A 24,847-nucleotide genomic window follows, 5' to 3' on the forward strand; every position below is an offset into this window, starting at 1 on the left:
AACAATATGTATTTAATATCAATCGTCACATGTGTTGGTAGTTTAATGGCATGCATGTGTAAAAATTTAAACTTTTCAACGAATAACGTATTTTAGAAATTTAAAGAGCATTCTTTCAAAACATTCGTAAAAGCTTAAGAAAGCTTTGGTTTGTTTGTATTGGTAAACTTTATTATTATTTTTTCATTCAACTAGTAAACAGTCAGTCAGTTTATATTGAACATCCGCAGCGAATAGTTCGGTCGGGTTTCTGCTTAATATTGTTCTTTAATTGTGTATTTTGGAAGAATAAAATAAGATTAAGAAAAGAAAAATTGAAAGAAATTCAAAGAGAGAAGAGAATAATAATATAACCAGTGCTTTTAATTAGAGTTACAATTATATATATATTTATATATAGTTTATTATTATTTTTATGAAATTGAAAGTGATATAAAAGCAATTAAGAAATATGTCTACTGCAATTTTACATGCTGGAAGTTTTATTCATGACTTTAATGATATTGTAATTAAGGTTAGTATATGATTTTTTATCATCTTATTCAAAACATTATCGCTATCATTATTCTAAATATCGAAAATGCTTTGTTAAAAGCACATGGTTTTAGCTTCCATAATAACATCGTCTCGTCTATTTTACAAGCATATATAATATCTACAAACACCACATTAGACTTAAATATATTTACAACATATTTTAAAGAAAAAAAAAAATATTGTTTGCCCATTTTCAACAGCAGATAACGTGTGTATACAACAATTTTTAACAACAAAAACTCGTGTAGAAGGCAAACAGTCTCTTTCGTGCATATTCACACATGATATTTTTTTATTCCTTAATAATATTAATTTTGTGGACATAAATCCTATATGATCGTTCCACGATCATGAACTATATAGTCTCAAACGGTGTGAATATTGAGGATCGAGGACTGTTGCGTAAATGATGTGTATGTCATTTAAAATGAAAACTGGATCTTTCATAGACAAGTTGATCACTCAAAAAAAAAAACAGGCTCTGAAGGATTGTATAAATATACATTTTGCTGTGTGTGAGACAAATTTTGTTGAAATCGACAGCATAATGTAGAGTATAGAGATATGATCGTATATATATTATATAGAAATAATAATCCACCCTCAAAAAATAAACTTCAAAATCAAAATAAGAAAGAAAGGAAACAAGAAAGAAAGAAATGAGAAAAATATAACAACGCCATTCTATGTGTTAATATTTGAGCACATATATGTACACATATTTCGTTTTCATGTTTTCTACTTCATTTCTTCCTTCTATTCGCCTATATAGACATACATATGTGTAAATTGTTGTGTGTATATATAGGCTCACTTTAGAGTTGTTTTCGTTATTTTGCAAAAGAAGAAAAAAGTATAAAATCGTATGTTTGCATAACAATAATTCGTAATATTTTATATATACATGGCATAAGCTGCGGCAAAAAAAAAACTTTCACTGAATAAATAATAGTTTATGTCATCATCATGATCATTGCCGTACTTACCATCACAATATATATAGGTATATAAATATATATATATTTTAGAAGAAATTGAACTATGCCTTTATTGTTATTTTGTGTTAATGAATGTTTTAATCAATTTTGATTACAAACTTGTTGATTACATACATGCGTTCGCCTACTTTATGTCATATAATAATTGCTACACAATTTATTTCTCCCTTCCTATAAAGGCTTCAATATATTAAAATGTCAAGAAAGCTACATGTTTATTTAAATATCCTTAAAAGTTAAAGAGCAATTCAAACATCCGGTCTGTTACCTTATCTTAGATATCAGCATTTCACCTCAATATAGATTAGCTTTAAGCAGTAGTTGAATTGATAAATCACTCAAAATATTACTTATTTTGAAGCGGACTTGAATTTTTGTCAACGCAATACTTACCACATGGAGTATCTCTACATTGACTTTTTATGATACACGAGACAGTTACAGATTATATTATATTAAATAAAAGAAATGAAAAGAACTGATCCCCTAGAACGTTACGATCTTGATGATGATAATAAATATAAAGCGTTTAAATAAAGTCCCTCCACTGCGCTGATGATGCTCTTAAAAGTTTTGTGTGAGACAAGTAATGAAAACAATAAATAATAAGAAAAACCTGCTTTGTGTGCACTTCAATTTTGCGTTTTGTATATAATTTTATTATTTTTTTTTTGTTGTGTATCATATACATCTCCATCTCTGCTATACTCAACTAAGTGAGTACTTATTGAAAAAATTCTTATCATTACAAAAATAAAGAAGAAAAATATATATAAATACATTTTAGCACACTCGCTTGATAGAGTAAATAAACGAAAATATATGTATATATACATCTATGTATAAGAACTGACTGGAAAGGCGGCAAATCTTTTCTATAATATTCACACCTTATTCTTCTTGACTGTTGAATATAGATGGGCTATTAGTTGCTTCTTACTAGGGTTTGTTATGCAATGCAAGGCCTGCTTGGACAAACTATAAGGTATAGTCCAAAATTGTATGCTCGCTGCCTTGTACGAACTGTAAAGTACAGTCCAAAAGTTCAGACCTGCACATCTAAAATGCAAGAGAAGGTCAAACTCTATTAACTGCGAAGTTTCTTTAAAATGAAGCAGGTAAAGCATAAGTCCACACAAGTGTGAACATTCAGTAAATGACATCAAATCGGTTTTACGGAAGAAATTAAGTGTGCGAGTTGATAAAAATTATCCTAAAGTAATGATAACATAAATCTACAAGTTTATTACTCTTGATAACTTCTTTTTTTGCTATTTTTTCCATGATTCCCACATTTCACTTCGTCGTATACTGAATAGCAAATTATTGGATTGAAAACAATGCTAATCTTCTCATAATAGACTCGCTTCCTCAAAAAGTAAAATCTTTTAATGTAACAATTAGCAATAATTAACAAAATAATAATCTTCGTAATGGAATGAAAAGCCTTTATAGAGTTTAAAGAATCTTGGTTCCTCATAAAATAAAGGAATACATGATTTTCTTAAAAATATGAACATATCTTTTTAGAATGAGAATATTTAAAAGCCTGTTATAGTTATGAAGGTTCCACTTTTTTAACTAACCGAGCTGAACATGCTTGTATGTGTAAAAATATTCTTTCATTCCTTCTTTTATGCTGTTTATTTACAAAAAAAAGGACCAAAGCAAGTATGAAAAAGACGAGAAAAAAATATCATAAATGTATTCTTTTTTTTCATTTTTTGGGTATCAACAAATTAAATGATCTAACTGACGTGCTGTATCTTTGGGTATCTTTTTTTCAAATCTCATAAAACATACAAGGATTTTTGAGTTTTGGATCATTTGTTATGCTACTTGCTAGAACTTGCCAGATTTCTAAATACCCATTAAATATTGTATTGCTATTGTATGACTGGCATAAAGGATCGATTGTGTGACGAAATCGTAAAATGGATCCCTCTAAAGACGAAAGAGAGGCAAAAAAACTTGAAATCCGTTTTTAAAAAAAAACATACGAAGCACATGTGTATGCGTGAATGTAATTTTTTCTTTTCTTCATCCATTCAAGAACTCTAAAAAAAGAGCCAAGATGAATAAATTTTGTATGGAACACATGCTAAGTTCTCTTTTTTATTATTATTATTTTTTTGTTGTTGCCAAAAAAAAATCATTCTCAATAGAAGGTTGTGTAAGATCTTTTTATCAACATATTCTCACTAGTTTGGGAAAGAAGAAAAAAATGAAGAAGAATACTTGCACATGGAAGATTAAGCTTCTGTGCTGCTATTATAATAAAGTAATTTTCAAATCAAATATTAATCTGACTACAGTCAAAAGTGTATTTTTGATTATTTTTAGACATATGCGTTATCAATATACACATATTAATGTCCATGAAAACAAATTGAGCTGCTTTTAATAAGATCACCGACAGTAAGAGTTGTTTCAAGTCAAAAAACTACTTTTCCCATACATTTATCCTCATTTTTGTCAAAAATATAGCTGAGAATTAAGATTCCGAATTAATAATTTGATCCAATTGCTAGTCTAGACCGATAAAGTGTAAAATGTTTGAATCAACTACTTTTGTTCTCCGTAGTGGTCGTTCATGTATTACGTTATGTCAAAAAACGAAAGGTTTCATCACCCTCGTTACAAAAATGTCATTTCCCATGAAACGTTTCGAATTCATAGACTTATCTCTCCAGGAGCTTATCTATTAGGGGGGCTCGACGGAAATTTTGTTCTATATATAGTAATTATTAGTATTTCACATTTACCTCCTTTGAAGGCGAACGGACTATGTGAACGACCCCCTTAACTGATCAAGAATAATAAGTATCCGTAATCAATTTCTGGATTGTCAATATACACAAGAATAAGAATGAAATAAACAACAACAATATAACGTATCTAAGCTACATCTTCGCATTTGTAGAGAGACGAGAATTGATAAAATGCTAAACTTATTCTTAAGAATTAATAGTTTTGTTATGCCTCTCCTGCTTACACATGTGTCTGACGAACTCTCGCCTTTTCACTCGGTCTTTGCTTTAAAAAGTGTGAAACAAATAAAGACCTGATCTGAAGCTATTGACGAAGCGCATTTTGTATAAAGCAACAGCAGTCAAAATGTAGATGTTTGGGAGAAAGAAGCGCTAAAATGGAAACAAAAAATCAAGAATGAATTTTAAATAACGAATATTTTTACTATATGTATAATTTTAAACATTTTTTGTTTCTTCTGTTTAGAATATCAATGTTCTTTATTCTTTTCTGCACTCATACAAAATCGTAAATGAGAAATGTGGTAGTAAAGTTTTTTCTGTCACTTACTTTGTACATATACGTCGCGTTGCGTTAAACATTTTAAAATGCTTATGATTTCCTTTTGAAATTGATTTTAAATTTTTCTCTCATAATTCACAGAACATGTCACAGTCAAGACAATATTGTAATGGACATTATCAATATGCTGTATGATAATTGCATATTTTATAATTGCAAAATTCCCCAACCCAATATACTGTATGTAGATTACAGCTTAAAATTATTAATACTATTGATGTATATTTAAGTTCTTTCAACATATTCACAGTCAGTATATATATAAATGCTTTGAGAATGTTGTCTCGAATGCAAAAGAGAATGTACGATAATATGTGGAAAAAATAATAAGTAACGATCATTTTGTTGAAAAAAGGGAGAGAAGTCTATGGTTTCACAATTGAAATTTATTGATAAGGGTATATTATGCATTTAATGATTTAAATTTTATTCTTCATAATTCTTTATTGTGTGAAAATTTGTACTGATGTGGGTAACACGTGTCGCATTAATATCAGAATTGCTTTATCAGCCTTAAAGATAGATTTTCGCAATTTTTGTAATTTTTAACATAAAGGTCATGCACAAATGTAGTCTATAAAATTAAAATAAGTAATGTGACCGACTAGCTACCATTATATACAAAGAACATCCTTTCATGGTATTATTAGGGTTCAGAAATACAGCTACGGTAACTAAAAGCGGTCCCTTTGCCTATTAGGGCTACCTTCTGGATGAGAAAGTCATTTGACATCCGGATTAATTACAAATAACCTATAAACACAGTTTAATTGATTCTCATTTCATTATTCATCGAGGAAAAGATTTAGACGTCAAAAATCCTTCAATCAAGATCTGCCTGATTTTGTGCTATCTAAATAACGCTTGAGAAAATGTTATAAAATTCAATTCTTCCGCATTTCGCTTATTTACCGGTTCACTAACAAACACGTTGTACGCGCTGTTACTTGCTTTGTGAACGTGAACCAGTTATGTATGAAACTGAAATGCATTTCTATGTGCATTACATGAGAAATTCCGGAAATAAAAAAAATAACGCTAATTTACTAATTTTGTAATATTTTTTTTTCTTTCCTTTTCCTTCTTCTTCTTCTTCTTCTAGTGCACTAAACATTGTTTTTATGCTTACTGCTAGTTAAATGCACTTTCACTCTTGTCTTGAAGTCAACAGTTTCCCGTATCTATTTGAATGGTTTTCGTGGGCTCATACTTATAATAATGTAAAACAGTTGGCTGTGAAAAATTATGAACAAAGTTGGAATAAACTCACAAAAAAATGACTTCTGAAAAGTAATTATTCAATTGAAAAACTTCAGAAAGCGGATCCAAATTAAATTCAACGTAACAGCAACAATAATAATAATAATATTGTACATAACTTGCTTCAATGTTATCGCTTGTCGTTCAAGTATTTATTTTCAAACGCTCATTTTTTCGCATCGTTGCAAAAGTCATAAAACTTATCATCCCTCGTTATTTGTTGTTGTCTTGCTAATATAACGTCAGATTAATATTATGCTGGTTCCTAATACATTTCTACTTCCGAAGTTGTAGATCAATAATCCAACCAGAGTGTGGCAAAAATTCGTTAATTTTCAAATTTATTTTGACCGTTACTTTCACTTTTCTTCGTAACGTAAATTTTGATTTTAAAATGAGTTGAGTTCGAATTTTTCGACAATCTAATGTCTTTAAAAACTCGAATTTGAGACGGCCATACTCTGATTCCAACGTGGTTAGATACATGACCAATCAGCTGTTGCGAAGCAAAAGCCAAATTCTCACCTGAAGAATATGTAACAGTCGTGATATAATTTTAATAATAACACTTAAGTAACAACTATATGTTTACGAAATGGATGAGATAAAAAAAGAAATGAAATATAAAAATAAATATAAATGCCGGAAAACCCCATTAAAAAAAACTACGAAAAGAAAGAAGGAAAGAAGAAGAAAAAATGTTACAAGACGTATTGCGCAACTTTCGCTGACCATTTAAGTATTGAAGTAATAATGTTTAAGCAACGACTCAGCTGTGTCTATTGTACATCTTTAAAGGTTGTATTAGTGTCAATGTAGTGAAATCGTTATATTGGCCGAGTTTAATTCAACTCCAGGATCTTATAATATATGTAGTCAGTCATTTATTTTTTTTGTGTCTTGGCAATATGAGAAATTATTGGCTTTGGCGCCTTTACACAACAACAAATGTCTCAGCATTCAATTTGCATCATAAATAGTAAAAGATAATAAAGCTTAAAAAATACACTCCATTGAAAGTGAAACCGTACCAACCGTTTGCTTGCTTGCATGCTTTTTCACTCTCTCTCTCGATCCAAACTATTGGAATTATTTAGTATTATGTAAGGTTTAAAAACAAGAAAGAAGAAAAAAAAGTGTTATGCCGCTGTTGCTTTGAATGTGTGTAGTCAAGTCTTGTTTTCTCGTATTTATGCTATATAATATATATACTTCTATTTCGCTTTTAATATCGTCTTTCGCACATGACTTTCTTGAATGGGCTTCTATAAATGTGTAAATAATGTGCTTGATCATAGGGAATTTACTGGTGATTTATTATGCGATATGCTGACGAAGTGCACTTTATTGTTGCTATTTCTTCTTTGTGTTAAATTAAACAAGGTATTACATATATATCAGGAAAAGAAAGTATGTTTTCGTAAGATACTCAGCTGCATAGTAGCAAAATTTTAGGTAAATGGGCCATCGATTTCTTCTTCATATTACTTTTGCTTTTTTTCGTCGTTATTACTCATGGTGTTACATATTATTACTGTACTCTAGTAGTAATAAAAAAGTATTGCATTAGCGATGAAAATTAACATTGAATACGCAACGAATGCTGAAATTGAGAGTTTATCGACTGTTAAACTCTGCTATATAGTAATTATTTAGATTTACTTCCGTTTAAATAAGGAATTGTTAGATTATACAATTTCACAACTTCTGTTCTAATTGTCATAAATTCCGATAGTTTTGAATCTAATGTATGTACGAACACATGTGGTATAGCATAATCGTGTGATCTCCATTTTAAGTTTTCCAAAACAAGATAACAAACTATGTTAAATATTTACATTCTCAAAACATTCTAAGTAGATACTGTCACTTGTTCAAATATATGATTAAGAATAGAGCATAACAAATAATTCTATAATATATTTCCTTCATTTTAGAATCAAAATTCCAGTGCAAAGATAAATGGATCTATTAACAATCAAAATTATAAAGAGAAATATCAACGAACTGAGGAAATGTATTTTTCGAAGCAACAAAATGACGCTTATGTGACAAGTTTATTTGCAACGACTCAACAGAAGAGAACAATAGACGCGGGCAATCATCATGCAGTTCTGGCGAGAACGGTTTCAACACCAATGACAGATCAGGCAGCCGTTAATAATCTCTTTACTTCCCTCAACGACATTTTAAATGGTACTGGTGCAGTTCATCGTAAATTGGAGCGAACACAATCAGAACCGATACCTCAATCGATTTCATCATCACACACATCACGGTATTTACCATAATCCAATGATTATTCATTTCATTTTCTGTCCGTATTAATAAACTTTTTCTACGCCTTTTCTTTTTTTCTCCTCAATTCAAAAGCTATAAGACGGAACTCTGTCGTCCTTTCGAGGAAGCCGGAGAATGCAAATATGGTGATAAATGTCAATTTGCACATGGTATGCACGAATTGCGTAACTTGCAACGACATCCAAAGTATAAGACCGAATTGTGCCGCACTTTCCACAGTGTTGGGTTCTGTCCATACGGCGCGAGGTTTGTAACGCAATTATATAATTAAAATATTTTAATACTTGAGATTTCTATGTATGAATTTTACACATGATCAGTCTGGTCTATGGATTACAATTCCAATTCCAAAGAGCTGAAAAGATAAAACCTCTAGAAACTTAAAACTGATTTTCCTGTATGAAATCAAGAAAACTGATATTTAAATTTATATATTTTTGCAGATGTCATTTTATTCACTCTTCTCAAGAAGCACTGACCCATAACAAAAATGTAGCTGCTTATCAAGCACGTTTACAGCAATCACGTATGAAAAGTTTGAGTATGTCGACAAGTTCAGATAGAGAAACATCTTCAGTTGGTTCTTTGTCACCAACGATGACGAATGTTCAGAATCAATCGGCAAATTGCTTTAGTGATCATCAATCGTCAAGTCCAACTAACATATTTTCATATTCATTTAGTCCATCAAATAGTCCGATTCTAAATGAAATGTCATCATCTATTTCACCACCGCCTCAACAGCAACAACATCCAACTCAAATATCTGGCACAGGACTGTTTGTTAAGCCAACATTCATTGATCAGAATCATGTCAATGTTATGAAGCAAATTCCTGAAGATCGGCTGCCAGTTTTTAATCAAATCAGTTCGGTTATTGATTCTATGAGTACTTTCAAAATTTAACCGATAAAGGATATAGATGAAGTTAACTAAATAAAAATACATAGTTAACATCTGTATTTATAAAAAAAAAAAACATCCAGACACAAACAAACATACATACATAAGAGACACACTTGCGTAATTTTTTGATTTTTACTACATTATACCTCTACTAGCACCATAAAGAAGTACTCAATCTATGTTGCATTTCATGATTTTTTTTTATAATATAAACGAAATTTATATTATAACTACATACCTGCGAAAAATTATTGAATCTTCATTTGAAACTATAATTAGAATTACATTTTTGAAATCTGTATCAGCTTCCGATTGATTTTTTAAAGAAAAAAAAAAGAAATGAAGAGTTAATATGTATAGTTTCAATAAGAAACAGAGATAAACTTCAGAGAACTATTTTATACTTCACAAGTCTTGTAATTAATCAGAAAAGAAACGCTCGGCACATTTAATGCCAGTAAGTTATAATCAATATTTATTTCTCATATTTTGATAAATGTTATTTATTATTTTTGTGCTCTCCGTGAAAGAAGTTAAGCAGCAGCACATAAACAAAGAAATATTTAAAAATGTCTTGCTGATTTGAAATTATTATCTAACATATTCATAACTTAATTAATTTACATTATTTATCTAATATCTCTGCAAGTTTTCTTTTATATTATTTTTTTTCCTAGAATTAAGTTTATGCCTTCTTTTTTTTACTATACTTCCTTTTTTTTATTACTTTCTATGAAATACATTTAATTTAAATCGCTCATGAAAACCGAATTGCAAATTATATTTTATTATTATTATTTTTATTTATATTATGAGAATTCATTTCATGTTTGCTTCACATACTACATATTAGTGTGCACACATTTCCCGACAAGCTATATATCCCTTTGAATAGAAAAAAACATTGAAAAAATATTCAAGGATCATTTGGCGTAATTAATATAGAAATAAGGGAAATGCAGTGTTTTTAAATGAAATATTTAACGGAGAGTCATATAGAGGAACCAAATATGAAAAAAAAAAGAGATAATATTGAAACGAAAGTTGTTAGCCTTAAATATCTACACTTGTTTTGCTTTTATCGCACAAAGAGAACTATATTATGTAGTAACTGAATGAAGTGTCTTCCTCCCTAATAATAAAAAAAGAATGTAGTTTTCTAAAGACTTATTTGTTAAAAACTAACTAAGACGTAAAGTGCCTTATACTGCAATTAGCACTTGAGAGTGGCTTCCAATACTTTTTTACATGAATTTTTATGCTAAATTATTAAGAAAAAAGAAAAAAAAAACAGAAGAAAAATTCCTTAAATTAATTTTTTTTTCATTCAGATATTAAGCATGCGATATTGATTGATTGATGAGAGGAAAAGACTCATGTCTCATTAACTTTTTTAACTTTACTGAATGGATTTTTTTCTCTATATTTTATAGTTTTTTGTCTTCTCAAGAGAAATAACACATAAAAGATTTCGTGATATAATGTAAAAGACGTTAATAATTGATAATTGAAATGATTCGATATAAAAGTCAGAGATAGTCAGTTCTTCCAAACGATTTCTTCCTTTAATTTTATGAATAAAAAAAAATATACATATATATATTAAATTATATTACAATGATGATGATACACTCTACTTTGATAAGGAATTAAGCTTATTTATTATTATTAGTTGATTTTTGAATATGACTTTAAGGATTAAAATCTATAAAAAAAAATGAGAGTTCAATGCATTTGTGAAAGGAAACGGTGAGAATATGATGAGAAGGTAAAACGAAATACCAAGATTAAGTTGCCATATTAATTCTTTTTTTGCATTGTTGAGTAAAATAACGATACTGAATAGCTTTTATCTTACACATATTGGACCTAAAGACAGACAGAATTGGGGATGTGATGAGATATTGCCAGAAATGCATTGAACAATAGCTTTAAAGTAAACAGCTAGAATTTAAAGCTCTATTTCTTATGTAAAACTTATTTAATTTTATTATATCTATTTAATTTTTTCATAATCTTATTAATTATTTAAATGATGTGAAATACGGTTTGTCTTCCACTTCTAGAAACCCGTAAAAGATTTCCTTTTCAATAGATTTTGTTTGTTACATACCTACATTATAATGTTAATTATACAATTTTGTATGAAGATCATTTGAATTAAATTGAAATTTGTACTTTTATAACAAAAAGAAATTTCGTTGTTTTATTATTTTTTATATCCGTTTTCAGCACATGACATTCATACTTCAGATATTAACCAATTTTATCAGTTATTTGGTTACCAAATAACTTCGAGTACAATTACAAATATTGTTGATTCAGTAGAAATCAGGCCACTTCCACTGTCAAAAAAAAAGAGATTCAGCAGGATCCGAGTCATTCTCGAAACCATGGTGGGTGTCAATATCGATGTCAAGTTCCAAAATTCATATCGTCTCTCCAATGAACAAATTAAAAAGCTTTTTAAAGCTCTGAAAAAAGCTTTTATATAAAATTGGAGAAATTAATTAGAGAATTAAAAATAAAACTAATATTTTATTTCATTAAAGTTAATCAGTATATGAACATACAATGGATGAGTTTATAAAAATGATTTTGATGAATTTTCACAATAATTTTGGACATTAACAAGTATTTAGTCAGAATCATCTGATGTAATCATGTTTTTTCTGTAGCTTCTTTTTACAGCATCAATTTTAGTTATCACGTTATTAAAAGAATTACTAGCACTTCCTCTCGAGTTACTAGAACTAGGAGTCATTGTATCATCGGCAATGCCACTATCAGGAGTTTTCTTCATTGGCGGTGTCTCAAATATATTGCTACTTGAAGCTACACCATTATTTGGAAGAATTGTTGATTCAGTTTCACTTGTTTGATCGAGTTTCCTCTTCTTGGCATTGAAATATTCATGATAACTGTCATTACTGCTGCTTTCAGTACTTGATAAAAGTGAGTTAGAATTGTTGGTTGAAACATAATCTTCAAAATCATGCTCACTCTCGTGAATTTTATACTTTTTTCGTCTTCCGTTCTCGTGATTCTGAATATGATAATTGTGACTTTTTTGTGATGAATTAAAAAAGCTTCGATGAGTACTTGTACTTGCTCCATCATTATAAACCAAATTATTAGAGTTTGAATTTATTGCAGAATTATTAGAATGATTGTGATTATTGTTAGATCGCAAAAGATGATTATTAGTTGATTGGCTGGTTCCAGGAAGTGGCTGGTCATCATCTGAATCGTATGTATTGTTTGGGGCACTTGCAAAACGAAATATGAAATTCTTTCCATTTGCTGTTATACCCGTACTAAAAAATTAACAAAAAGTCATTAATTGGTCGAGAATGTTTCACAAAAAAGGCATACCTGGTACTTGGAATAGGAATAGAAGGACTTGATGTGTCGTTGGCATTACTGATATTATTTATCGGATTAATATTGTCATCATCATCATAGTCTGAGCTAGAATCAGATTTATCGGCAACTCTTGTGCTTGTATTTGAAGCTGCTGACGATAATGGAGTTTTGGCTTTCCTTCTAAATGAGCGATATGACAAATTCCCCGTATGTGAACGATTTCGACGTCTCTTAATTGGCACTTCTGAATCACTTGTCTGCTCTCTTGATACTGGCTTATATTTACTCTGCAAAAGGATTATGACTCAAAAATATTTCATGACCATTGAATAACATTCATACCTGAACGCTTAGTCTTCTTGTTTTCTTATCATAAGGTTTTCTGGTTACGTTTCTCAAATTTGCTGCTCGCTTACTTTGTCTTGGAACATACTTATTCTTCATTCTTCTAGAATTTACGTTTCTGGCACAACGCTTTAATGCCAATCTTTTAAGGGATTTTCTTTTTGTTGCTATCAGAAATGCAATTCTATTTCGATATTTATGACGCTGACTGGCTTCACCTCGACGTGAATCTATTAAGAATCAAGAGATTATTTCTTTAACTTAAGGAATTATAATTTATATAGTAGTTACCGCGATTTCGATTAATGACTGTTTTTACGGTTTGAAAGTTAACTGCTGTATCTCTTTCTGTATCACTGGTAGGACTATCGGGACGTGATTCAGAAGAATGATCTGAGGTTTGGTTTGAACTCTCACTACTCCATCCTTCAATTTCTTGTTGCACTAGATAATCGAAAAATGCAATCATTCTTGGATCTTCGTTTGTATTTTGATTGCTATAGTCATGAGTCATATTCTAGGTAAATAAATTTATTATTAGAGATTATTTCGAATTTGAAATAATTGTTGACTTACTTGTCCATTAGAATGAACTAGGGAAATATATTCTTCATGTGTAAAGACTTCTCGAACATTATCAATTTGAGTCTCCGCTAAGCTACCAGTCCAATTATCTAGTTCAAAGGGCGTCCATAGCTGTCATAGAAACATATTTTTCATTCAGCATATGTTAAATTTCAAGCATAATTGTGAAATAATACCTTAATGATTTTTTCAACCCCTGATGAAGCCAGCAAACATCGTTGTGGGTTGTAGCGCACTTGATTGACTATAGATCGATGGCCATATAGAACAATTTGATTTTTATCAACCCATTGATGACGACTTTCAACTAAATAAGATGAAAGAATTTATTTAAATGTTTTAAAAGTGAAGCTAATAAAACTTACGATCTGCATCATTGACTCTCCACACATACAAGTTAAAATCATCTGAACCGGACAGAACATACTCATCATAGGGACCTGCAAATGTGCAACTCTTCATTGTGCATGAATTATAATAGTCTTGATTATAAAATTGACAGATGGGTTCCTGATCAATTGTTGAATATAATATAGGAGGGAGACGTCGACGGAGAGCTAATAGAAGTGTACCATTTGCATTAAAACGGACACTCATGCAACTTTGTGACGCATCTTCACCACCGTAACGAATAATAGGCCTATTTTGGAATTGCACTTTGTTAAGAAAGAACTGATTATCATGAAATTATACATACATTCTCTGAGATCGATTATCCCACAATGCAGCTCCTTCTTTTGCATTAGCCGTAATCATGAAATTGCTATCAGTTGGATGAAACTGAACAGCATGAAATGGAGCACGATATTTGACGATAGTTTTTGGCTCTGCATTAGAAGCTCTCAAGTCAAACAGCAATACACGTCCATCTTCACCAGCTGTTGCAAATAGATTATCATTAAATGGATCAACACCTAATCCATAAATTGGTTTTGTGTGATAAAATACATCAATACAATCGCCACTGGCAATGTCATGAACAATGGCCATATCATCATTTCCACCCGAAAATATTCGCGTGTTTTGTGAATCAAAACTTAAGCAGAAGATATTACTCAAATGCTGTTTCAGCATAACTTTAGGTTCTTCTCTATTAAGGATACTCTTGTGCAAGTTCCACAAAAGTACGCGACGATCATCTCCACCTTGATTAGAAATTTCAAATTAATATTTAGTCATTAAGATCAATTAAGTATCTTACCAGATATCAGCCAATTGCCTTCTCTTGAAAATTCAATTGCATTAATACAGCCATAATGAGATACCAAGTCTCTTTTAAATAGATTTTTGGAAATCGATAAACGATCTGAAAATACCATTTAATGAATTTAATTTTATTGACATCATGAATATAAGGTTCCATTTACCTGCAAAGAGCTTTGATTGAAAGTTATATGAAGAACTGATTCCATTTTCCCTTTGAATAATATTTCTTAAAATATTATGAGCTATTGGATTCGTATTTGCCATACTCTAATATCACTCATTCAACTAATATATTCTTAGTTCAATCTTGTTACTTGTTTTAACTTAATATTATCACTATAATGAGTGAAAAATCGCATAAATTTCTCAAAAATTTTCAATTTCTCACTGCATATATTTTTTTATAAACCATAGATATATATACATATATAGGTATATACTTTCAGGGCTGTAATGGCTGTTTTAACTTTCTCATATCTTGAACAATTCTCAATTCTAATTGAATCAAATTATAATCACAATTTAATAAAGTCCATGTTTATATTCACATAAAATCAATGCTGTTTTGATTGGGATTTTATGAAATCTTTTAAAAGTTATCAGAATAACAAATCTAATGACTTCGCCTCTGCTAGATTTTTCAATCAAATACTTTTTCACAATTCAAAATTTTAAACTTTATCACATTATTAATGCATAGCTTATATCTATAATAGGTATTTGTATACTTTATGATTAATACTTTTTAAACTTTAATTTTCTTTGTATTAAATGTTAAGTTAAACAATGGATTATCTATTTTTTTAGAAGTTTATTTTCCACAAATCTTGTATGTGAATGCGCCTGTACGAAAAAATATCATCTGATTTATGTAAACATTTGAATTACAAAGGTTGCTCCTCTTAACAGATTTGTGTAGTCCTTCTCATGTATGTCAAATATCTATTTGATCAAGATGCAATTTACGAACAACAAAAACATCGGTTGTTCATTCCTTTAACATCAATTTCAATGATAAGTCAACGATTCAGTCGAGAATTCAACTAACGATTCACAATATTTCAATGATTTCTAAGATCAGTCACTTAATAGTTAATAAATGAATTGTTTACTACTTTGAAACAATGTTTAATAGTTTTGTTTACTGTGACGGTTGCATGATTGTTGATCATTGATGTTGCGTAATTTTGAATTTTTAATGGCAGTTATAGTAAAAACATCAACAAAACATCATAGAACAATAACAACAATATTTCAAATTCGTCAACGACACCTTTGTTCCTTAATTTTAAATAGTAATTATAGTTTAATTAGTCAAATGGCACCGTCAAATTATAAGAAATATGAGAAAATATCCTTTCTCGGTGAAGGACAGGTAAGTTCCTTATTAATATCATTAAAAATCTTTAATTTTTAAATTTCATCTAGTTTGCAATGGTATACAAAGCAAGAAACATTGAAACCGACGAAATAGTAGCTGTAAAGAAGATTAAGCTAGGAAGTAAGGAAGAGGCAAGAGATGGAATTAATAGAACAGCATTGAGAGAAATCAAACTATTACAGGAACTGAGTCATGAAAATGTGATTGGTTTACTGGATGTTTTTGGACATAAATCCAATGTCTCGTTGGTTTTCGAATTTGTAAACACAGATCTAGAAATTATTATTAAAGATCCAAAAATAGTACTAACACCGGGCAATATTAAGTCATATTTGATACAGACATTAAAAGGATTAGAATATTTGCATCGATCATGGATAATGCATAGAGATTTGAAGCCTAATAATTTGCTTGTGACAAGTGCCGGCGTATTGAAAGTTGGTGATTTTGGTTTAGCTAAGTTTTATGGATCTCCTACGCGAATTTATACACATCAAGTTGTTACAAGATGGTATCGTGCACCAGAATTACTTTTTGGAGCAAGACATTATGCAACAGGTGTAGACATGTGGGCAGTTGGATGTATTTTAGCAGAACTGTTACTTCGAGTTCCTTTCTTACCTGGTGACAGTGATTTAAATCAATTAGATAGAATATTCTCAGTATTCGGAACTCCAACTGAAGAGATTTGGCCAGGAATTAAACTTCTTCCTGATTATATCCAATTTAATCCATATCCAGCAATTCCATTGAAAGAAATTTTCACCGCTTGTAGTGATGACTTGATAGAAGTAGCTGAAAGTATGTTTTCTCTATATCCTATGAAGAGATGTACAGCAACAGAAGCATTAAAAATGTCATACTTTTCGAATCGACCACCACCAACGGAAGGAAGTAAACTTCCAATGCCTGTAAAACAAACTGAAGAGGATTCAAGTTCCAAACCGAGTCTGAAAAGAAAATTATTGGACCAAATATCTGATAACATACCAGGTAAAAAAAGATTGCAATTTTAGACATGCATTTTTGGATTTAATTTTATTAAGTTAAATCTCAAAATATTTCTTATCATCTTGTAAAATTCTATCTACCCTGTTATATAATTAAGTTTAAAGTTATTTCTTCTTACAAATCGTCATTAAACTAATTGAAGAAAAAGAATACAAAAATAATACTCGCATTTTATTAATTATATTAACTACTTCCTTTGGAGATTATTATTTTGTTTTGTCATCTAATTTTTAAGGCCATCATATCAATAATAGTAAGGTATATTTTATTTATTAAAACTAAAAAGGAAACAAAAGGAGGAAAATTTAATTATCACATCTTGTCGCAGTTACTGTCAAAATTCGTCCTTTGATTCCTTCTTATTTATTAAGCTTAATAATATCACTTAAATATTTTCTACTTCCGCAATTTGTTTAAGTCAAAAATTTTCATCATGCTTCTCATATAGTGTAGACTCATTCTTTAAAGTTTTACTTTTGGCATAGAAATAGCATAGTCATATAGCCTCTCGCAAGGATACATTGCTATTAAATCTTAAGCTAGAGATATTTTCATTTTTTTTAGTGGTGATTGCTTCAGTGTGTGAACTTTTCTAGATATCTATGCTAAAAGGTCACCAGTAGCAGTGCATTTTTGCCATAATCAATATTGGTTAGTTAGTCAAACAGCAGAATTTTGGAATTAAAATGTAACGTATTTTTGGAATTCAAAATTATAATGGATTTTCGAAAATTAAAATTTTGCAAAAATGCACTTAATGTTAGTAGGTAATGTAAACTTAGCATAGTTCACGCTACTCTTAATATACGATTTGTAAGCTACTAAAAGTCATGAAAAATAATTAAATCATTAATTCTTGTTGTGCTTCTGCCAATTTAGCTTTCTTTCTATTTTGTACACATGGCATAAAGCACCACAAACTGCTTCCAGCTATAATAGTCAATCCAAGTACGAAGAATATTGGTTGAAATTCACCAATTCTTTCAAATGCTGATAAACAGATTGGCGGACCTAATAATTGCAAGATTCCATTGACAAACAAACTAATTCCATACGATGATGTCAAACGTTCAGCTCCCAACATATCTACCATGACTATAGACGTAATTCCAACATAAGTTCCAGTTGCAAGACCGAAAATTGAGCAAATGGCACTAACCCAGCCATATTGAGCTACAAATGGGAGTCCAGTTAATCCAAATCCAGAAATTACGAGACCTCCAACAAAGAACCAACTTTTAGGTATCAAATTTAAGTCACTAAGTGCTGAGCCTCCTATTCGTCCGATAAGATCAAAAGTCGAAACAATAGATAATAAGTACGCAGCTTGATCTTTGGTAAATCCAAGTTCCAATGCATAAGAAGGTAGTAAAATGATGAAATTTGTGTAGGATATTGCATTTGTACAATTTGATATCAACAGAATTAAGTATCCAGGATCACGAAGAAGGGACAGATCAAAATATTTATCACATCCAGACTGTTCTTCTTCTTTCTTTGTATCAGACTTACGACATGTAGTCATCGGATTGAATGAACTAGCAATTGAGCGCAAAGATAAGTGCGAAGAAAATTCATTGGGTTGGAGTGAAGACAAAGTACCTATAATACGAGAATAAATTCTATTAAGGAAATTTGGAAATATAAATTTCTTAACAATACCATGATAAGGTGTTGAAATATATTGAAAGCTAGAGGTGGAAGGTGACGCTTTTAATCCTTTCGGTCGACTGCTGACACGATTTGAATTAAGTCTATGTAATCGCATGCTCGAATTATGATTATCAGTTAGAGACAAGTTTGAGTTTAATTGTGTAGTAAATGAAGTAACAGTGCCATTTCGTTGCACATTGTCACCACCCTTCATTGGGGTGCTGATTTTACGAGTTCGATCATTTGACATTACGGCTGATATTGATCGTTCAAAGCTATTTTTAGGATATTTGAAAATGTCATGTTTATAGTCCATTGTCGGTGTATTTGCAATTGGGGTTGCACAATCATCATGAGTAAGGATGAATTTAGCCAATTTCTTTGTTCCATTCTCCATGCCTTCGCTCGGTTCTTCTTCTACGTCTTCAAGAATTTTATCATTTCTAAATGACTTTCCAGCTGCAAGATCTTCTTGTAATTCTTCCTCATCATTGTCCTCTACTCTCACTCTTTTCAAATGTTTACTGACGTCATCGTAAAAAAGTGCGGCAATAAAGCAATTAAGTGTAATACCACCCATAATAAGGCATGCACCACGATATCCAAAATTGTCTAATAATACTCTCAATATTGGAGGAAGGAAGATTGATCCTAATGCACTTCCACTAATGCAAAGTCCGTTTGCTAATCCTCTAAGTTTGACGAAATATGATGTCACTAAAAGAGAAGGAGAGTGTTAAAAATTTTAACGGCTTTTTTCAATTCAAATTTTATGCAACTCCACAAAAAATTAATTCCCTTCAAAATCAACTTAAAGCTGCCTCGAAACAACTCAGTGATATAAAAGATTTATTACAACCACTTAACATTGTAGATTTCGTAAGCATGAGTGCTCATCGCTTTTTGGCATTTTGAAATCAAAATTTAATTTATGTTTATTTTGAGAAATTTGACTTTCGAAATTGCATAAAATTCAAATATTTCATTAACTGATTTTTGTTGAATTACTTACCTATATATACAGTTGGTGGAAATGTAAGTCCTGCTCCAATTCCAACACACACACCATAGCTGATGTACAAATACTCGATTGAATTCGTAAAATAGGTCATTATTAAACCAAAACTACAGAAAGCAGAACCGATGAAAGTTACAGTCCTATAAGAATACTTTACGGATAATATTGAGGAAAGAGGTCCTAATGACGAATACAGGAAATAACATATAGCTGGAATCCAACTTGCTGATGACGGCGATGCATTTAAATTTTCGAGAAACTCCACAAACAATATTCCAAATGATTTGATAGCTCCACCGGGTATAAGTATGTTCACCAACATGGCACCGAAGAGAACGAGCCAAGCATATCCACCGTCGGGAGGCACTAGCTCATATTTCACCTCTTTTCCATTCTCCATCTCTATTAATTTTTCAGATTCTTCTGGTAATTTTACTAAAAATAGAGAAAAAAAGAAAATTACTTTTGTGACACAAATGAAGGGATTTCGGTGGAAATTCGGTATGTACATTAGGAAATGTGTAATAAAGGAGGTCGTTGAATAACCCACATAAAAAGGAAAACTCAATTGTAGTCATTATCGGCGTAAAATCGCAGAATGCTGACAATTCGTGGTTAAGGTTATACGGCCAAAAGTCGTTATTAGCACACGATTTCACGTTTTGAATCATAATGCCATGTAACTCAAAGGCTTTATAAACAAAAGTAGCGCAAATCATACGACTGTTTACGTCATTTAATGTTAATCAGAATAAAGGAGGTCGCGGATAAAATGTCATGACATATTACTTTGTAAACATGATAAATGCTTTGAAGTAGACGGAATTTAGTTTAATTAAGTGTTTAAAGGATGTATTAAACTTGGAACAGCTGTTGTCAGTTTTATTTATTTTTTCTGGAAATTGAATGTAAGATTACATCAGCATATTCACTCTTCCAAGACCTGAATACATCTCATCCAAATTAAATTGAGGTCAAAAAAGTTTAGAAAAATAAGGAAATTAGAAGCCATGTGCAACTATAACCCTTTGACAACACTTGAATAAACAATTTTGATAACAAAAAAATAGTGAGGAACACGCGATTTTCATTTTCTATCAAAGTAAATAAATGGCGGTTAGAGACAATCCTAATCTAATACATTGTAAACCAAAAGTCTATACGAAATGTGATTAAACTTGAAATACGATTCTGTGTTTTTTTCAAGATGAACTCATCGTTTTTCCTCAATAATTTGTCATCATTCGTGCTATCTTGATTAATTAAGAGAAGACCAGTCATAAAGAAATTTGTAACAAACAATTTGATGAGCGCTAAATATTTTATGAGTCGCAGATGTCAATTGATACTTAGTTAACATCAACAAACCTCATCAAACAAATTTAAAATCATATTAAAGACAATCAAACTATCAACATCGTATATCTTTCACATTCAACGACTTAATATATGATTCAGTCTGTTTGGATGCAGTTTGAGTGTCTGACGAATGAAAATAACATGATAACAATTTAACGGATTTTTGAATTTCAAATATTAACGGTTTTCAAAAATTCAAATTTAAATATTTTCAAAAAATTCAAATTTTTTTTAAATAAAACTGTCAGCAGTTTAGCAAGCGTTTCCGTCAGACGTTAAGCATTATTCACAATACTGCTTTTTAATTTATTTTACAAACAAATTTATTCACGCTATTGTGTATATTGAATGTCAAGGATTCCCACTCACCACAATTTTTCTCGCTGACTTCCTTAATATCTCCAACATTCCCGTTCATTTGTAAATGATTTTCAATAGATGGATCATATTCCACGCTGCCATTTTCATTCGTGATGCTTTTTGGAATGGACTCAAGTGACAAATGTGATAAATTTCTTGCTTTTTCGACCCCCATTTTTTGCTTAATTAATTTGAATTTGAATCAATTTAAAACCAATTATTTCCTGCTGAACTGAACAGATCTGAAAATATACAAAATAATGAAAATTAATTGTTAGATACAGTTTAGTGTTGTCGCTTAATTTGTTAATATGTATAAAAAGAGTAAACAAACTACTTGATAAGAGGAAAAAATGCGTCCATATTGTGTAAATATAAAGCTATGCCGTCACATGTTTACAGCATAATTGGAAAAAATATTTCAATGAAACATTCTCAGTAAATTGGAAATCTAAAGGACACGCCAATGATTCATCTAGGCGTTATTGAAATTTTTCTTAGAATTTTCAAAGCCATAACATCAGTCGCACGACATGTAGTGCGAATGACTCGTAGAGCTTTTAAGGCAGGCGGAAGAGTATAAAGAGAGACCAGAGTCAAATAGACTGAAAGACGATAAAAATAAATGTATTTGCGACATGAACAACAAAACGAAAAGAAATATATTGAAAATGAAAAGAGAGAAGCATGCACAGTGCCTTGACCTAGGTCTGATTTTTGTTGTAAGATATCAAGCAGTCTTATTATTCTTTTCATTTTATTTTTATCACCGAAAAAATGATTCAGGAAACATCTGATACAGAAAATTTTATGAATGTCACTAGGCTAATGATGATTAAGGCGTATTTTGTCATTAATCTTTTTGTAATGTTGCGAAATATCTCTTTTTTTAATCTTTTTGTAATGTTGCGAAATATCTCTTTTTTGGCGTGATTAAAAGAGTTACTTCATTTCTTTGTTTAACGGTTATTTTTAATTTGAATTTAAACGGTTTTCTTAAATTTGAAAATTTGTCTAAAATAAACTAAACTGAACTGAAGTCGTTCAGTAATTCATTCATAACAAAGAAATTTTGAAATTAAAATTAACTGCAAATTTCCTGCAAGAACTTAAAACCCAAAAAAATATTGCTTCCGCCGCCTAAATTAGGGTATTTCTTCATTTCCGCTTTATTTAAGCTTGTTTCTACCAAGCAAAACGACACATGAACTTGAATAATACTGCATAATACATTTAAAATGTATTTAATGACTCAAACTATAACATTTTTTATGTCCACTAAAAACATCCAGCAAAATCCCAAAGTGACTTTGTGTATCGCATTTCGGTTATAAAAATGCACAAAAATAAATTGCCGTCTTACGTTTTGTCATTTCTCTTTATATGAGTGGTTACGATTATTATCATTTACTTACATTCGTGTCGTGCAATTGAGGAAGACTGATATGTTTCAATTCATTTCATGTGAGGACTACTTAAGAAAGAAATGAGAATTACATACTTTCTGAAATGTATATTTTGACATTGAGATTACTTCTTTAAGTTTGTGAAATTATTTATATCTCATTACCTAACAATGTGATATAAACAGAATCACTTGTACTACAATTTCTTGATACTTGCGATGTCAGATATGTCAATCAATTGGAAATTCTGTGCAGACTGTGTTCAATTGACAACAGACTTAATTAACATACAATATTTCCGATGGTTTCGCTTCATAAACTTTCGAAATAGCTCCTAATTTACTTTAATTTATATCCACCAATTTATTGAGATTTTCAAATAAACAGTCATTAGTAAGTCAAACAAGCTAACACTCGAGCACTCGAGTCGCAATGCGAAAAATTGTAGCGCAAGTGAAGCAACATTTTTTTCGATGACGAGCACATTGAATTCGTCATAAACTGTCTTCCTCACTCTTCAAAATAATGACCTTTAGATTAAAGCACTTTACACGTTCAAGCATTTTCACGAAAATGTACACAGTATATGTAGCAAGCTTTTCCAATAACTAGCTGTATTTTCATTCAATTAACATTTTAAGCTATTTTTGCATCGCAATTTTCTGTATTTAGTTTACTTTTCGCTGACTAGATGTCTACGAATTTGAATAACTATAACTTAGAATTTGCATGCTAATGCTTACTTATTAAAGGAAATTCACAAGAATAAGAATGTAGACCGGCAATAATCATCAATGAATGAGCACTCATATAGAAATTAAATCAAAAAGAAATCAGACACAGGCACAGCTGAGAGGAAGTTTTTCCTTTTGTCTGCAGCATAACATCTTCTTTGCGCTTTGTATAATGACACTCGAGTATGCTTATGAGTCATCATGAATTAAATGGAAAAATACAAAAGTATATCAAAGTTCAAGGTCAATTAAATATATGCCATATAGCATAACAAAATGAGGCACTTTCCCTTATCAATTGATATTAATTTAACGATAAATATATAGGCGCACTTCAATTTCAATTCAAGTAGTTTGCCTGCCTCATTGTTCGTTCATTCTGTTGCTAACGAAACTTGTTTCTTAGACAAAAAAATAAAAAGTTTCCGATTTTTCGTGTGTACGAAAACAAATGTCTATATTATCGAAAAGTACTGTGTTGTATGCATGTAGATATATATCTGAATATATTTTTTTCAAAAAGATTTCACTTACTATAGAAAGTACAAATTCCTCTCCTTTCCTGAATGCCAAATTTCAATTTATGTGAATGTAAATTTATTATTTCAGTTCATCACACTTCCTTCCATCAACTTTTTAAGTGATCAATGTTGTATATCCACCATTAATAAAAAATTTTTTTTTCTAGATTTTCTGGTCTAGATTCTTGTTTGTAGCCTTTTTTCACTTATTTCACTATAACACACCCATCATTTATATCTAAATTTGATTAATTGTCTATTAAAAATATTAGCACACTCATTTTTTCATAAAGAAAATACAAATATGAAGGAAATCTTCTTAGTTCAATAAATTTATACTTTTTTTTTTGTTCACACTTACAGAGTAATTGAATTGCGACTTGATTCTACAAACATTCGACTGAGAATGAAGAAAAACTGTATAATGAAAAATATTACACATGGGGTACAAAACGAGAGCGTAAAAATCATCTGTTTTGTAAAATGAGAGAGAAAATAGAAAATCAAGACAATAAACTGTGCTTTATTATGTGAGAGACTTCTCACGACTAGCCAGTTAGTTTTAAT

General features: G+C 30.4%; 4 protein-coding genes across 6 annotated transcripts; 2 read left to right on the plus strand and 2 right to left on the minus strand.

Moving 5' to 3' along the window:
• The first annotated feature begins 203 nt into the window (after positions 1–203).
• Positions 204–11,531, plus strand: Tis11 (Tis11 zinc finger protein). Its single transcript, XM_070634129.1, has 4 exons — positions 204–514; positions 8,066–8,406; positions 8,502–8,675; positions 8,873–11,531. Exons 1-4 carry the CDS (start codon positions 452–454, stop codon positions 9,333–9,335), a joined length of 1,041 nt encoding a protein of 346 aa, XP_070490230.1. The 5' UTR covers positions 204–451; the 3' UTR covers positions 9,336–11,531.
• A 314-nt stretch (positions 11,532–11,845) lies between these two features.
• LOC139086056 (DDB1- and CUL4-associated factor 5) lies at positions 11,846–15,894 on the minus strand. The gene is made up of 10 exons (XM_070634345.1): positions 14,999–15,894; positions 14,833–14,937; positions 14,329–14,776; positions 13,997–14,271; positions 13,808–13,938; positions 13,623–13,742; positions 13,338–13,563; positions 13,044–13,276; positions 12,711–12,988; positions 11,846–12,652 (listed from the first exon to the last, which is right to left on the minus strand). Exons 1-10 carry the CDS (start codon positions 15,099–15,101, stop codon positions 11,974–11,976), a joined length of 2,598 nt encoding a protein of 865 aa, XP_070490446.1. The 5' UTR covers positions 15,102–15,894; the 3' UTR covers positions 11,846–11,973.
• A 184-nt stretch (positions 15,895–16,078) lies between these two features.
• On the plus strand, positions 16,079–17,314 carry LOC139086077 (cyclin-dependent kinase 7-like). Its single transcript, XM_070634388.1, has 2 exons — positions 16,079–16,212; positions 16,266–17,314. Exons 1-2 carry the CDS (start codon positions 16,156–16,158, stop codon positions 17,232–17,234), a joined length of 1,026 nt encoding a protein of 341 aa, XP_070490489.1. The 5' UTR covers positions 16,079–16,155; the 3' UTR covers positions 17,235–17,314.
• hrm (solute carrier family 16 member hermes) lies at positions 17,278–24,761 on the minus strand. 3 transcript variants are annotated; one of them, XM_070634384.1, is made up of 6 exons: positions 24,642–24,761; positions 24,294–24,518; positions 21,629–21,861; positions 19,895–20,335; positions 18,892–19,599; positions 17,278–18,831 (listed from the first exon to the last, which is right to left on the minus strand). In XM_070634384.1, exons 3-6 carry the CDS (start codon positions 21,792–21,794, stop codon positions 18,071–18,073), a joined length of 2,076 nt encoding a protein of 691 aa, XP_070490485.1. In that variant the 5' UTR covers positions 21,795–21,861; positions 24,294–24,518; positions 24,642–24,761; the 3' UTR covers positions 17,278–18,070. The 3 variants fall into 3 exon arrangements, with proteins under 3 accessions (XP_070490485.1, XP_070490487.1, XP_070490484.1); XM_070634386.1 differs by having other exon boundaries at positions 24,294–24,536; positions 24,642–24,674; XM_070634383.1 differs by lacking the exon at positions 24,642–24,761 and having other exon boundaries at positions 24,294–24,624.
• Between the last annotated feature and the right edge of the window lie 86 nt (positions 24,762–24,847).

The sequence above is a fragment of the Chironomus tepperi genome, unplaced genomic scaffold, assembly GCF_022539635.2.
Source record: "Chironomus tepperi strain 1889 unplaced genomic scaffold, CSIRO-AGI_Ctep_v1 contig_85, whole genome shotgun sequence".
NCBI lineage: Eukaryota > Metazoa > Arthropoda > Insecta > Diptera > Chironomidae > Chironomus > Chironomus tepperi.